The 12,933-nt window shown below is 37.2% G+C and overlaps 3 protein-coding genes across 3 annotated transcripts in view; 2 read left to right on the top strand and 1 right to left on the bottom strand.

Annotated features, from left to right (window-relative positions):
* LOC148727312 (uncharacterized) overlaps nt 1-2,987 on the top strand; it is a 3,148-nt gene extending 161 nt beyond the window's left edge. Inside the window, exons 1-4 of the mRNA XM_088728654.1 lie at nt 1-599; nt 1,629-1,735; nt 2,512-2,621; nt 2,940-2,987. The exon at nt 1-599 is cut by the window's left edge and continues 161 nt beyond it. Coding sequence (XP_088584780.1) covers nt 559-599; nt 1,629-1,735; nt 2,512-2,621; nt 2,940-2,987 — 306 coding nt within the window. The 5' untranslated portion in view covers nt 1-558. The remainder of the gene's footprint in view (nt 600-1,628; nt 1,736-2,511; nt 2,622-2,939) is intronic.
* Nucleotides 1-7,972, bottom strand: part of LOC148727311 (uncharacterized) — a 17,793-nt gene extending 9,821 nt beyond the window's left edge. Inside the window, exons 1-3 of the mRNA XM_088729031.1 lie at nt 7,648-7,972; nt 6,171-6,378; nt 5,527-5,837 (exon numbers count right to left, since the gene is read on the bottom strand). Of these exons, the coding sequence (XP_088585157.1) occupies nt 5,527-5,837; nt 6,171-6,378; nt 7,648-7,818 (690 nt within the window). The 5' untranslated portion in view covers nt 7,819-7,972. The remainder of the gene's footprint in view (nt 1-5,526; nt 5,838-6,170; nt 6,379-7,647) is intronic.
* Nucleotides 3,321-4,358, top strand: LOC148727313 (uncharacterized). Its single transcript, XM_088729036.1, has one exon. The coding sequence runs from the start codon at nt 3,494-3,496 to the stop codon at nt 4,334-4,336; it is 843 nt and encodes a 280-aa protein (XP_088585162.1). The 5' UTR covers nt 3,321-3,493; the 3' UTR covers nt 4,337-4,358.
* Nucleotides 7,973-12,933: the final 4,961 nt, after the last annotated feature.

The following is a 12,933-nucleotide window of genomic DNA, read 5'->3' on the forward strand; positions in this document are numbered from 1 at the left end:
TTCGAGAGCAGGGGGGTGAGAGCTTTCATTTCCTCCCAATGTCCTCTTTGCAGCCAACAAAGCATACTGCAGCTACATGTACTGTCTGGGAGTTCCTGTTTTTGGAAAAGTGCTAGATCACTTCAGGATACCAACATCAGCATTTCGCTTCTTTCATGTTTCTTTTCTTGCAATGCTTCAGGTGTCTATCATTCCACAGGTGATGGACTTGCAATAATTATCTGCTTGCTGTTTTCAATGCTGATGCCACAACAAGGCATAATCTTTGATTAGGGAGGTCAACAAATTTTGCCATGAACATGTACTTGGTGCATGATCATGTGAGTGTCAAAGTTTCAAATTAGATCACTCTAATTGCACATCTACACGCACACTGTAAATTGTATGAGAAACTGGAATGGAAATACATGAAGAGCTGCACATTTACCATAGATCCATTTTCAATTTGTTGTTGTTTGTTTTGCCAGGTATCTGAGGTAATTACCACTAATTTTACTGCTTTCTGTTCTTTCTGTCTGATGATTATAGCAAGACTTCAGAAACATGTAAAAAGTCCTTATGCAGAATGAAGCTTTTGAGGGCTTTAAGTTGGATGAGTGGTAAAGGCTGTTTCTTTGATAGTAGAGTTATTTCCTGGTTTCCTGTTGTTTGTTGGTTTGTTTGTACGATTTTTTCTGTATATTTGTTTGTTTTACACAGTGAGAAATTGAATTTTAGCAAATATACATGTAGGACAACACAATTTCCATATGGCACATTACAGGAAAGATAGTGACACGTCCCCTGCTATACATAAATATTGCATGTTTGCTCCACAATCCCTGTGGGTGTAAAGGGGCATTGTCATGAGGATTTTGCTGTTTTAGGTCAATTCTGTGCTGAAATCATTACTTTAAGGCTTTACTCATAAACAAAATGCTTCTGTAAAGCTATGACGAAGATATCAAATGCATTTTATCAGAGAAGGCTAACCATAATAAATTTCTTGAGGGTTTTTTGAAGATATAGCATCAAAGTTTGAAAAAATTGGTCAATTTTTTCAAGTTTCAATCAATTTCCATCCTTGTCATCCACAGTGATAGGTGACAGGAAACAGTTTCAGAACCTTCAAATAGTCTTTAATAACAAAACCAGACCATTAGTTTTGGAATTCAATTGATGGAAAGGCACCTTCTAGCTTTTTATATAGTTGCCAAATAGCGTGACAATGCCCCTTTAAAAGCCCAGAAATTAAAGAGCATGTTTAAATGTTTTACCTAGTGCAGAGTCTTGTGGGGAAATAAATATTTTGACTACAAGTATTAGACAAGGACACTACACTGTAGGGCACTAAGATCAAGCAATGCACACATTGTGTATGTATTTGGCTCAGTTGCTAGAGCATAAAAGCAATGTACAGAAAGTCGTGCACTGGACTCCAGTTGGAATATCAGATTTTTCTTTGCTTTGCAGTCCATGCTTGGGACAAACTGAGCATGACATTCCCATTAGAAATGGCTCAGTAAATGTATGTATAATTTTAAAAAATGGATGCGCATTAAATTTTTGGCCTTGAAAAAAGTTCCTCTTGACCAAACGTAACATTGAATTTCTTTTATATTGTTTTTTTTTGTAAAAACTTTTAATAGCTCTAAATCAGAAACCAATGAAGAAGTCACAAAAACAGTTATGGATGCAATTGTGGCTGACCACATGAGAACTGAAAAGTGTCCCTGGTCTGTAGCTGAGATGAAAGGTATGAACAAAGAATAAGAGTTATTTGCAGGATTACAAAGAGGGCTTTTAAAGTCTGCCCTTTGACCAGAATAGTCCATTTTACAGTTGTGTGCTTGGTTGCCAAGCCTTTGAATGGGAGTGAGGCTAGGGATGACCTTGTTATGATACAAACCTTGCTGCCTTTCAAATGTAAATCACTTTGTTATCATGCTAACTAGATAGAGGTCTCTATCACAACAAGGTCATCTTTAGCCTCACTCTGAATCAAAGGCTTGGCAACTAAGTACACAACTGTAAAATAGCCTATTTGCCCACACATCCAGAGATTGTACATTCTGCTTTCAGTATTTTATTGTGGGTTACTGGTATATTGGTTATTCTCCAGCCTCCATTTGGCATGGAAATATGCTCCGATACTTGTTCGCAGACATCTGTTCCAAGAAGTGAACAGTTTTCCAAGAGCATACAGCGTAGCTTGAGGAAAACTGTGAACTTTGTGGTACTAATAATGTCCAAGGACATATATCTGAGCATTTTTTCATGCCAAATGGAGGTTGTTGAGTTTATTACCCTTCTTTAATATTTCTGCATTTTACATGTGCAGTATCACTCAAATATTTCCCAAGTTTCACTGCACATGGAATATTCAGTCACATGACACATTTACATTTAAACCAATCACACATCAGCAAAAACATTTGATGGATTATTAAAACAATAATTATTACTATTGAGTGTATGAAAATTTTTAATCCCCCATTACACTGTACTGATGGTGTAACATTTTCTCCTAAGGTGCTGGTGCCACATATTTGAAAAGTCTACCTGATGCTTCAATGAGAGCAAAAAAAGGGAAGCAAGAGGCTCACAAGAATCTCTTTCGGAAGCAATGGAGAGTGAGATATGTAAGTTTCTGTTGTAATATGCCGTAATTACCTTTTCAGTACAATCTCTGTAAACTTATGAATGTTAGGCTTACACCGGTAACTCCTATTATTAGGCATTTCTTGAGTTTTAAACATGGCTCAAAATTAACTCTGGCAAGGTTGCAAAATGTGTTATTTCTAGTTAGAGAATTTCTGCAAGTAAAATTTTTGCCTTTCAAAACTGTAACTCCTGAGAATTTGTGGACATTAATATCTATTAACAAGCTATTCTGAGATACATGAATATGATACATATAATACTATTTTATAAATTGAATTGGATTTGTCAATTGTCAGGTGGCTCAAAACAGTTTCCAGCCCTTAGATTTGGATGGGTTATTATGACCACTCTCCATCACTTGATGCTACAATCATGGTACATGTATAAGAATACTGCCCAATCATTGGTGACCACATTGTTATTTTTGTGACACAACAAGTTACCATAGCAACCTCCTAAAAAACACCCTTAATTTGATAAGCATGATAAGATGCAACTTTCGACAAAGTTAAAAGAAATTCTGTGGACAGGGTTCACAGCCACCACAAATTATTTTGAAAATTTAAGGTTCCTGTGAACCCGACCTTAATTGTAGCATCAAGTGATAAAGAATGTTTATAGAAACCCATCAAAATCTAAGTGTCCAAAACTGCATTGAGCCATCTTTAATGATCACACATGCAAATATTTTTATTAGCTTAGTAATCTTATAGCGGTAATCAACTAGTAAAAGATCAAAATTTCAATTATTTGGCTCTCTGTTAGATGAATAAAATCTACTTTTGTTGATTTTTGAGCTTTTTCTTTGATTGCTTAGAAAATCCAGAGGAGACTTCAAACCCTAAAGACCATGCCTTGGTCAGGGGAGAAGAAAGCTTTGGTGGAGCAGGCTGTTAGAAGTTCCCAATACACCAGCTCTGACGAGTCAGACTTTTCAGATGAAAATGGACCACCCAAACTTTCTGGGTATCTTGTCAAAAAATTACCTTGGGAAAGGTCAGCAAAAGTAAAAAAAGCTTTAAATGATGTGCATATTAAAAGCCTAAATGTGCGAGCAAGAGTGAACATGGTGGCAAGGCAATTTCATTCAATGCCATCTACAAAGCCCCGACCTATTGATGGTCTGGAATGGGCAGTGAGGCCTGAAGACCCAGCAACATTTACTAGCCCCACTTTCAGCCCTCCAACACCTACAATATCATCTCACAGTACCCCGTCCTCAGCAACAAGGACTTCATTTCATGGCATGCGCCCTCCAACACCTTCAACTCCATCTGACAGCATCCCACCCTCCACAACAGGAGGTTCATCTTGCAGCATCCTCACTCCAGCACTTGCAACTGCATCTGACAGCACCCGACTCTCCATAGCAGGACGTTCACCTCGCAGCATCGTCACTCCAGCACTTACAACTCCATCTGACAGCACCCGACTCTCCATAGCAGGAAGTTTACCTCGCAGCATCGTTACTCTAGCACTTGCAACTCCATCTGACAGCACCCGACCATCCACAACAGGAAGTTCATCTCGAAGCATCCACCCTCCAACACCTAGAACTCCATCCCACAGCAACCGACTCTTAGGAACTGGAAGGTCATCTGACACCTCAGCAAAGAGGAAAAAAGTGCCAAAATCAAAGAAAGACACTGTGCGTAGGCCCTTAAAAAGATCTGCCACTTCTCCAGAGTACTAAGTTTATTGAACATTAATGGCATTGACTAAAGTTGCAAAGTTTGGTCAATTTCAGGAAGACAGCAGTACACCAGTTTCAATTCTTATAAGTAAATGGCTCACATAGTTTTGTTTCAAGTGCACAAGTTTATCTTTTTAATGTTACAGTTAAGAAATGTTTGAAAAGAAAGCTCACTAATCAAAAAAGGACAGTGCGCATACGCGACTTTGCAGTGAGTTGACACTTGCCATGTTTACTAAGTTTATTTTATATTAAATTATTACGGAAATTGTACTTTGTCATTTTTAGTGATACTGTTAAGAAATGTTAGAAAAGAAAGCCCGAAATCCAATAAAGTACAGAACCTGTAGGCCACTACAGCGACTTAGATAAGAGCGATTAAAACAATAATTATTGTAGTATCTATCATGTGAAATAAGAAAACGGTTTACAATTTTTGTTTCCATCTGTTCTATTTTGAAGATACTGGAAGAAGGTTTATGACTTTTATACATAGATGTATATAGATATTTTTAAGATATTTTTTTGACATGACAAGAGGTTCACAATTTCATCTTTTTAATGTAATATTACAGTATTTAGTAACCCAGAAGCTCTTGCGAGCAGATTTCTTAAAAAAATAAATCATTTTGAAGAAGTAACATGTGTCGCTTTCATAAGCATCACATTGGGATTAAACTGTCTTTACGCCAGGTGTAAAATTAGCGTAAGGAAGTATCGTGTCTTTACTGTCACTTTACACACAACTTTAAGCGTAAAGTTGACATTACACTATCTTTACGCTAAATTTAAAGGCGGCTTAAAGAGTCTCATTACAGCAACTTTACATATATGTAAAGGTAGCGTAAAGCTTGCCTTTACGTAACGTAAATGTAACGTAAAGTTGTGTAAATGTAACATAAAGTTGTGTAAATGAGAACTTTACGTTAGCTTTACTCCAAGTTTAAAGGCGGCTTAAAGAAGTCTCATTACACCAACTTTACACATACGCATAAAGGTTGCGTAAAGCTTGCCTTTACGTAGTGTAAAGGTAGCGTAAAGTTTCGTAAATGAGAACTTTACGCTAGCTTTAAGTCGCCATTACGCCAACTTAAATTTGATTGTTCGTGCTGTGTCTTATAATAGAGCTTTATGTTTCTGTAAATCAATTCTTAGATCCCGATTTATAACTGTGCTTGCTCGTGTCTAACCTTCAATAGATTGTGTGGCCAAAACAACTCAACCTTTTCGTACTCTGAACCCTTTTCCCTGTCCGTCTTCAGGTGGACAAATGTGGAAATCTGTTTAAGGTAAGTTTGCTTTGAGGCTTTGGATGGCTTTTCTAAGCAGACAGTCTTTGTGGTATCCCCTGATTTTTTGTCTTTAAAGTGTGCCACCAGCTTTGGTGTATCTCCATATCTTAGTTCACAAATGGTGGATGTGGTACTAAGAACAGAGTAAGGAAGAAGCTGCTCTCCAAGGATAAGATTTAACAAGGTGCTCTTTCCTGAGCTTGTTTCACCTGGCAAGTGTAAAAAGGTGAAAATAAGGGGCGAGAAGGGAAACAACATAGGTAAGAACGTGTCGATTCCACTTAATTTAAATCGAACAAAAGAGTCTGGTTCCCCGGTCGTTTCCATCAAAAATCCCGAATGAAACAAAGTTTCCCCTCTTTTTCTGATTGCTTTCGTACAAAACTATTCTTTGTGCTGTCCATCATTGGATTGGTACAATATCTCAATGAAGCCTTCTTTTTTTGATCCAGTCTTGAATTTTAGTCTATTGGCTGAAGAAGTTGGCGAAACTAAAATTTAAAAGGAATGGTGGTCAACTTAATTACTCATTTATGACAAACCTGCAACAAGAACAATGTACTCTTTTTGCAGAAGACATTTTTTGTGGGAAGCGATTTTGTCCTTGAGGTTTCCAATGTTCTTTTCCAAAAGGGTATAAACCTTTTCATCCATCTTGTTCAAACAAACATCCGAGTGTTCGTAGAAATGGAGCAAGGTTGCTCGTTTTCTCTCGTCTTCTTTCTTCGCCTCCGTCAACACTGAAAACGCCTGATAAATATCACAAGGTAAATAAAGTACTATGCATCAACATTCGCCCGGGTAAATTAAGGGTTAATTTCGGCCTAATTGGTTAATTTTACCGCTTTATAGTCATTTCGGAAATCTTTGTTATCAATAATTTCACTTCTATGGCGCTTAAACATCCCTCTTCTGAGTGCAGCTTAATTTAGGGTGTACCTACGTTCATTAGGCTGGTTAAAGCTCGGAAAAACAGCTGCAATGCAATCATCTATAGGCTACCGTTTGCATTACGTTATCCATGAATACCTATGTAAATATCCATGTATTGTGTAAACGAAAGAAAATGTTGATGTTTGGCCATAGCAATTCATTGCCAAGATCCTCCCGAACGATTTATCTTTGGCAAAAGAATCCAACTCTTCGGTGACAGTTAAGAGTAGTATAAAAAATTGTGGCATCTTTTCACCGTAGAAAAGCATCATGTCAGTCTGGACAATAAGTCTTTTGTTATATATTTTGCAGAAATTAGGCAAGCTTTTCTAAGAAAATATGAAAACATAATCCTGATACAATCGCCAACATTTTCCCAAAGGTTTATAATGTTTCCGAACTTAAATTACGGGATGCAAGGAAAAGACGGCAGAATATTGCTGCAAAATGTATCAATCCCTGATGTTCTAAGTGCTGTAACTCTCAACTTGAACCGTCGAGGCTCGTTCGTTGCTCAACCAAACTTACCAAATTATAAACATCAATATGCATGATAATCTTTCACTGTGCGAGCACAACTTATCAATTTCTTATTTTAAATCATTTTGGTGACACTCGTGATCAGTTGTATTAATCGTTGATGAAAGCATCCATCAGTAATGAGCGGCCTTGTAATTCACTCTACGTGTTGCTAAGTTTGAACTTAGAGAAACAATTAGCGATCGAGTGAATGCTACGATGAACTTAGAGAAACAATTAGCGATCGAGTGAATGCTACGATTTCCACTGATCCATGGTAATTAGGCTTCTTCTAGTACTACTCATTTCCGAGATGCCATTATTGAAAAGATTCACATGAAATAAATCGATACGAACTGCATCTACCATTTATAAAAGCATCTAAAAAAGCAGGTCCACACCAGCCTTTGGGTTGCCACAAACCGACCTGCCTTAACAAAAATTATATGTATGTATGTATGTATGTATCTAGATACTTCCACTATATATTGTGTTGCAAATGTCCTTTTTACATAAACTGAATCTGCTAGTAGCCCATGTTTTAAAAGGAAATTCTAGATTTCTCACCTCCTTTGCCGTCCAGCTTGACTTTTTCTTGGACGACCGGAGTGTCTCTTTTACCTTTTGTTTCATTTCGTCCAACGTTTTCAGCCCTTCGGTCGGAATTTTTAGCGACGCCATTGTGGTTACCATCTCCACGATGTCGTTGATCTTGTCAATGTCTGATAATGTACTCATGTTGCACACTGATAAGTTAAACGTTTATGATAAAAATTTAGTCCGTTTCATGTTTAAAAGCTAGGAAATCTGCGAGAGAGGAAAAAAATAAGCCTCAAATGTTGGGCTTCGTTCAGTCAAAGACAATTACACACCAAGTGTCTGATTACAGTGGTGCACTGTCACGCATCCTGCTCACCTGACGAGCATTGTCTGAGCTTGTTTGACAGTCAAAGCGTGACTAATCACGCCATAAGTAAATATCGAGGAGAATAAATCAGACATAGGTACAGGTACATGGAGAAAATAACGGGAAACAAAGTTTTCTTGTTTACATTCAACGTCATTGGTATTGAAGCATGTATATACCAACAATCGTAAGTCCTTAAAAATTGTTGACTTGTTTTTGTTGTTTTGTTTACTATCTTTGTTGTTGTTTATCATTATTTTACAGAATATTACAAGCAAATTTACACAACCCGCATATAGCATTAGCTAGTCTTGGCGGGTATTAGAAATAAATAAGTATATACTACACATTACAAGCTAAAGAGTTTGATTACCACAATAAACTAAAGAGATTTTACAATAAACTAAAGAGATTTCATTACTACTATATTATTGGGGTTATAAGCCATGCATTAGTTTACTACATTATAAGCTAAAAAATACGTACAGTTGTCATACAAATTAAATACAATAAAATTACTAGTGAGCTAAAACAAGACATAATAATCAAATACAGGCAGAGCAGACTGGAAAGTAGAGAGGAGAGAATTGTGATATACTGATGTGAGCGAAGTACCACTGACAGTTATAATTTTCGATAATTATTGGTATTGAATTTCAATATTAGTGAATGGGCGTCAACATAATTGTCCTCAATCCCAAGTATAGTCAAAAGCAACTTATGAATTTTCCTTTTAAATGCTCTTTTCGTGAGCTTACGCAAGTCAGGGTTTAGACAGTTCCATAACTTCGTACCAAACGTAGAGAAAGACTTAAATTTCACATGCAATCTAGATTTCTGTACATCATGAAAAATTCTCTGTGGAAGAAAAACGCGTGTTATATGTATGGACGTTAGATGAATTAATAAAAAGTTCGCGAATATTCCTAGGTGTAGAGCTTGTAGAAACGTCATGCATTATGGCAGAAATGGTTTCGAAATAGAGCATATTAATGGGTAGGATATTCTAAGTTATAAAAAGAGGGATAGCATGAGATATTTTGCTGGAGAAGAAAATCAATCGGAGTGCACGCTTTTGCAAGGTGAGAATCTTTTTTAAATCACTCTGAGCTGCCTGGCTCCAAGCAGCTATACCGTAGAGCGTGTAGGGAAAAATCAACGAACGGTAAATTTGAAGAAGGGTATTTAAAGGTACATGATGTCTAAGCCTAGCAATTATACCGACTATTTTGCTAATCTTCGAAGCAATATGACCATTATGAGGCCTCCAGGTTAAGTTCTTGTCAATTAGTATACCCAAAAATTTTACATAATCTTTGCATTTAAGAAGTGTGAATCCATTGTTGTTGTTATCCGGAATTCTGATACATAGCTGATGATTCATTCTTTTTTGTGCTGGCCTGTAAACGAAAAAATTTGATTTCTTCACGTTAATAGTTAGTTTATTAGCATTAAGCCAATCACAGACATTTTTTAGCTCATTATTAACTACGGTTTCCAGGGATTTCAAGTCTTTGTCAGCATATATATATAACAGGTTTGTGTCATCAGCAAACAGATAAATGCCAAGTTTATCGCTACAAAAATGAATGTCATTAAAATAAAATCAAGAAAAGTAAGGGGCCTAACACAGATCCTTGTGGAACTCCAGTAACCGAGTTATTGTATTGTACATGAGAACCACTCATGTACAATACCTCTTATCCCATAATGGTACAATTTATCAACTAGAATAGTGTAATTGACAGTAGCAAACGATTTTTTAAAATCGAGAAAAATACCACATGTGAACATTTTCTTGTCCATATTAGTTTGTACTGTATTCACTATGTCCAAAATTGCATGCTGAGTAGAAAATTTCTCTCTGAAGCCATACTGGGCTTCAAATAATAGTTCATTATATTCGATGTATGATTTCAATCGTTTGTACTTAAATTTTTCAAAGATTTTATTGAAGACGGAGAGTAGTGAAATAGGACTGTAGTTGCTAGGGTCGGTATCATCGTAGCCCTTGTATACCGGGATAACTTTTGCATGTTTTAGCTTGGAAGGATATTTTCCACTTTGGACAGAGAGGTTGATAAGCTCAGCTAGTGGTGAAGCGAGTATGCTCTTTGCACATTTCAAAACACGAATAGGGCATGAATATAGTCCATAAGCCTTGTTTAGTGGTAAAAGCGAGATTTCTAGTTCGATATCTGATGAAATGACTGGTTCAAAGAAAAAGGAAGTGGTGAAATTGATATTTGTTAAGTATTCGTTATAGTGATAATTACTATCTTGTACATTTGCCGCTAACTTTAGGCCAACCGTAGAAAAAAAATAGTTTAGTACGTTCGGCAATTCCGCTGGGTTACACGTCATACCATTCCCGTTTAGTCGTTTAAGGCCATCAATGGGTTTTGATTTTCTTTTGTTTCGGTTCAGTACGTCGTTGATTGCAGTCCATGTTTTCTTCATATCGTTCATATGTTGTGTGAAATATTTGTGATAATAGAGCTTTCTATTAAGACGAATTAGAGATGTGATTTTGTTTCGATAGAGTTTGTATTTGTCAGTATCCCCTGCGGCGAATAGAGCGTTTTCAATTTTTATAGATTTGATTAGCCCTTTGGAAATCCACGGTTTTAAGGATTACTTGAATTTTCGCGTTGATAGAGGTTTAAGCGGAGCATGTTTGTTTGTCAGTTTGTTAAGTTTTTTTATAAATTTGTGAAAAAGTGATATCGATATTTCCATTTGTTCTTGCAAGAATCGATTCCCAGCCGACTTGCGCTAATTCAGAGTTATAATCCTCTTCTGAAAACCTAGAGAAGTCACGCACCATGGTCTTTTTAGGGAAATTTGTTTCGCAGGAGAATTCAGTCAAGCAGAATTGACAGTAGTGGTCGCTTATGTCTGAGATAATGTTGCCACTTACGATTCTTCCCCAATTTTTATTTACAAAAATGTTGTCAATTAGAGTGGCCGAGTTGCTGTATACTCTAGTTGGTTTATCAATCGTTGGAATGAACGAGTAGCTTTGTAAGGTGAGTAAGAACTCTTTAGTGAAGTTACAGGTCTCGGCATTGAGGAGGTTTATGTTGAAATTACCCATTATGTAAACTGTCTTATCGGACTCGCTGAATCTCTCGAGGGCTTCATCAAAATATGCCTGAAAGCTCTCTGGGGAATTGTGCTGTCTGTAGATTGTTCCACAGGTAACATTGCTTTTCTTTTCAAAGAGAAACTCCACCAAGAGAGCTTGGAAGGCGTTGGTTGACGTTTTTTCTATTATCTTATACTTAAATTTGTCACTAATGTACATACCAACACCTCCGGCGGAAAGAGGGGATGGAACGAATTCAAATTCATAACCTGGCAGAGATGGTAAATGATCCGGTAAATCAAAATTTGTAATTTTAGTCTCAGTTATCCCTATAACACTGAAATAATACTCCAGTTCGTTTAAAAGATGAGTTTCTAAATTTTCAAAATTTCGTTTCAGCCTTCTGACATTGTTGTGAAGTAAAGAAAACTTCGGAATTCCAGTTCTGGTACCGACATTCAAGCCGTTTTTCATTACATAAAAACTGAAAACTGTGCGGGGAATAATATTGGCTTCGTATTTTTAAATTAGGAAGGTTAAAATCGGGGTTGATATTGCTATCTGTGTTTAGGCTGAATAAGTCAAGCTCATGGAAACTAGTGAGTTTTTTAAGTACTTCGTAGTTGGAAGGGAGCTAGGTATAAGATTATTGAATTGGCCATGGATCGGGATAAAGTTTATACCAAAATAAGGAAGTTCTTTGAGAAGCAGTCTCGCTGTGTTATTAGAGCTCTTAACAGACATATACTTATCGTAGAAGTTTCTGTAGATCCTCGACATCCTTGATCTTCAGCACTCGGGAATCCCGATCCTTGCGAAGATAAACACACGAATTCTTAGCCCACATCTTATCTTCATCCGTAGTATCATTTCTTTTTACTGTTTGGAAATCTACGCCACGTGGATCGTTCAAAAACCTTTCATGCTTGTGAAGCATAGTGTGTTGTGTGGTTTGATTGACCGCGTTAGGGTAAAAAAAAGCTGCTCTTAGGTTTACCTGGAATCATTTGCCGCTCGAAAAGTTTGGGAAGAGACGCAAAGACGTCTCCACACCTCTTTGGTCAGCGTTTGCCTTTCTAGCCATCTGAGTTCGTACACTAAGCCGGTATCTTAGGTGAGGGTTAACCTGTAAGGGAATGAATAAAGCTGATAGTTTCGAAAGAAACTGTTTGGGGCTGCGTCGGTGGGAGTAACGAAATAATTTGGATACATAAAAAAAAGTAGAAAAATGGTAAATTAGCCACCGTAACGGTTACAAAAGCTGACGTTTCGAGCGTTAGCTCTTCGTCGGAGCGAATAGAGGAATTGTGGGTTGTGTGTGCTTTTAAAGGCAGAAAATGGAGCTACGTTATTGGTGGGAACATGGCAACGAGAAAAACAAGGATAAATTAGTGGAATGAAAAGCGTTCGTTGATCCCTATGGGATTTAGACTGCCGGTTTGAAAGATAAGCTTTTGTTCAAGATTTTTACGGCTTTCCGTGCTACCTAAGTGCAAGAAAAGACCGCAGATTGCCATATGTTGCTTAGAATGATTAGGTAAATAAAATGTCTAGCGACTGGTTTCGATGTGCCCTTGTCATTCCTTTCCACGTCTCGAAGGTGTTCTCGGAATCGGTCACCTAGTCTTCTGCCTGTTTCGCCGATGTATATCTTTTTACAGTAAGTGCAAGTTATGCAATAGATTACATTGGTGGAGGTGCACGTGAAGTGATCGGTGATCTTAATGGATCGTTTAGGTCCCGATATTTTATCAGTGTTGTAAGGGAATGGTTCGATAATAGAACCAGGAAGTCGTTGAATGAGTTTTTTCTCCCGATATTCATGGTGACTCCTCAGGTTATCAATAGCTCAGCCTTA

Source organism: Stylophora pistillata, chromosome 7 (genome assembly GCF_964205215.1).
Source record: "Stylophora pistillata chromosome 7, jaStyPist1.2, whole genome shotgun sequence".
NCBI lineage: Eukaryota > Metazoa > Cnidaria > Anthozoa > Scleractinia > Pocilloporidae > Stylophora > Stylophora pistillata.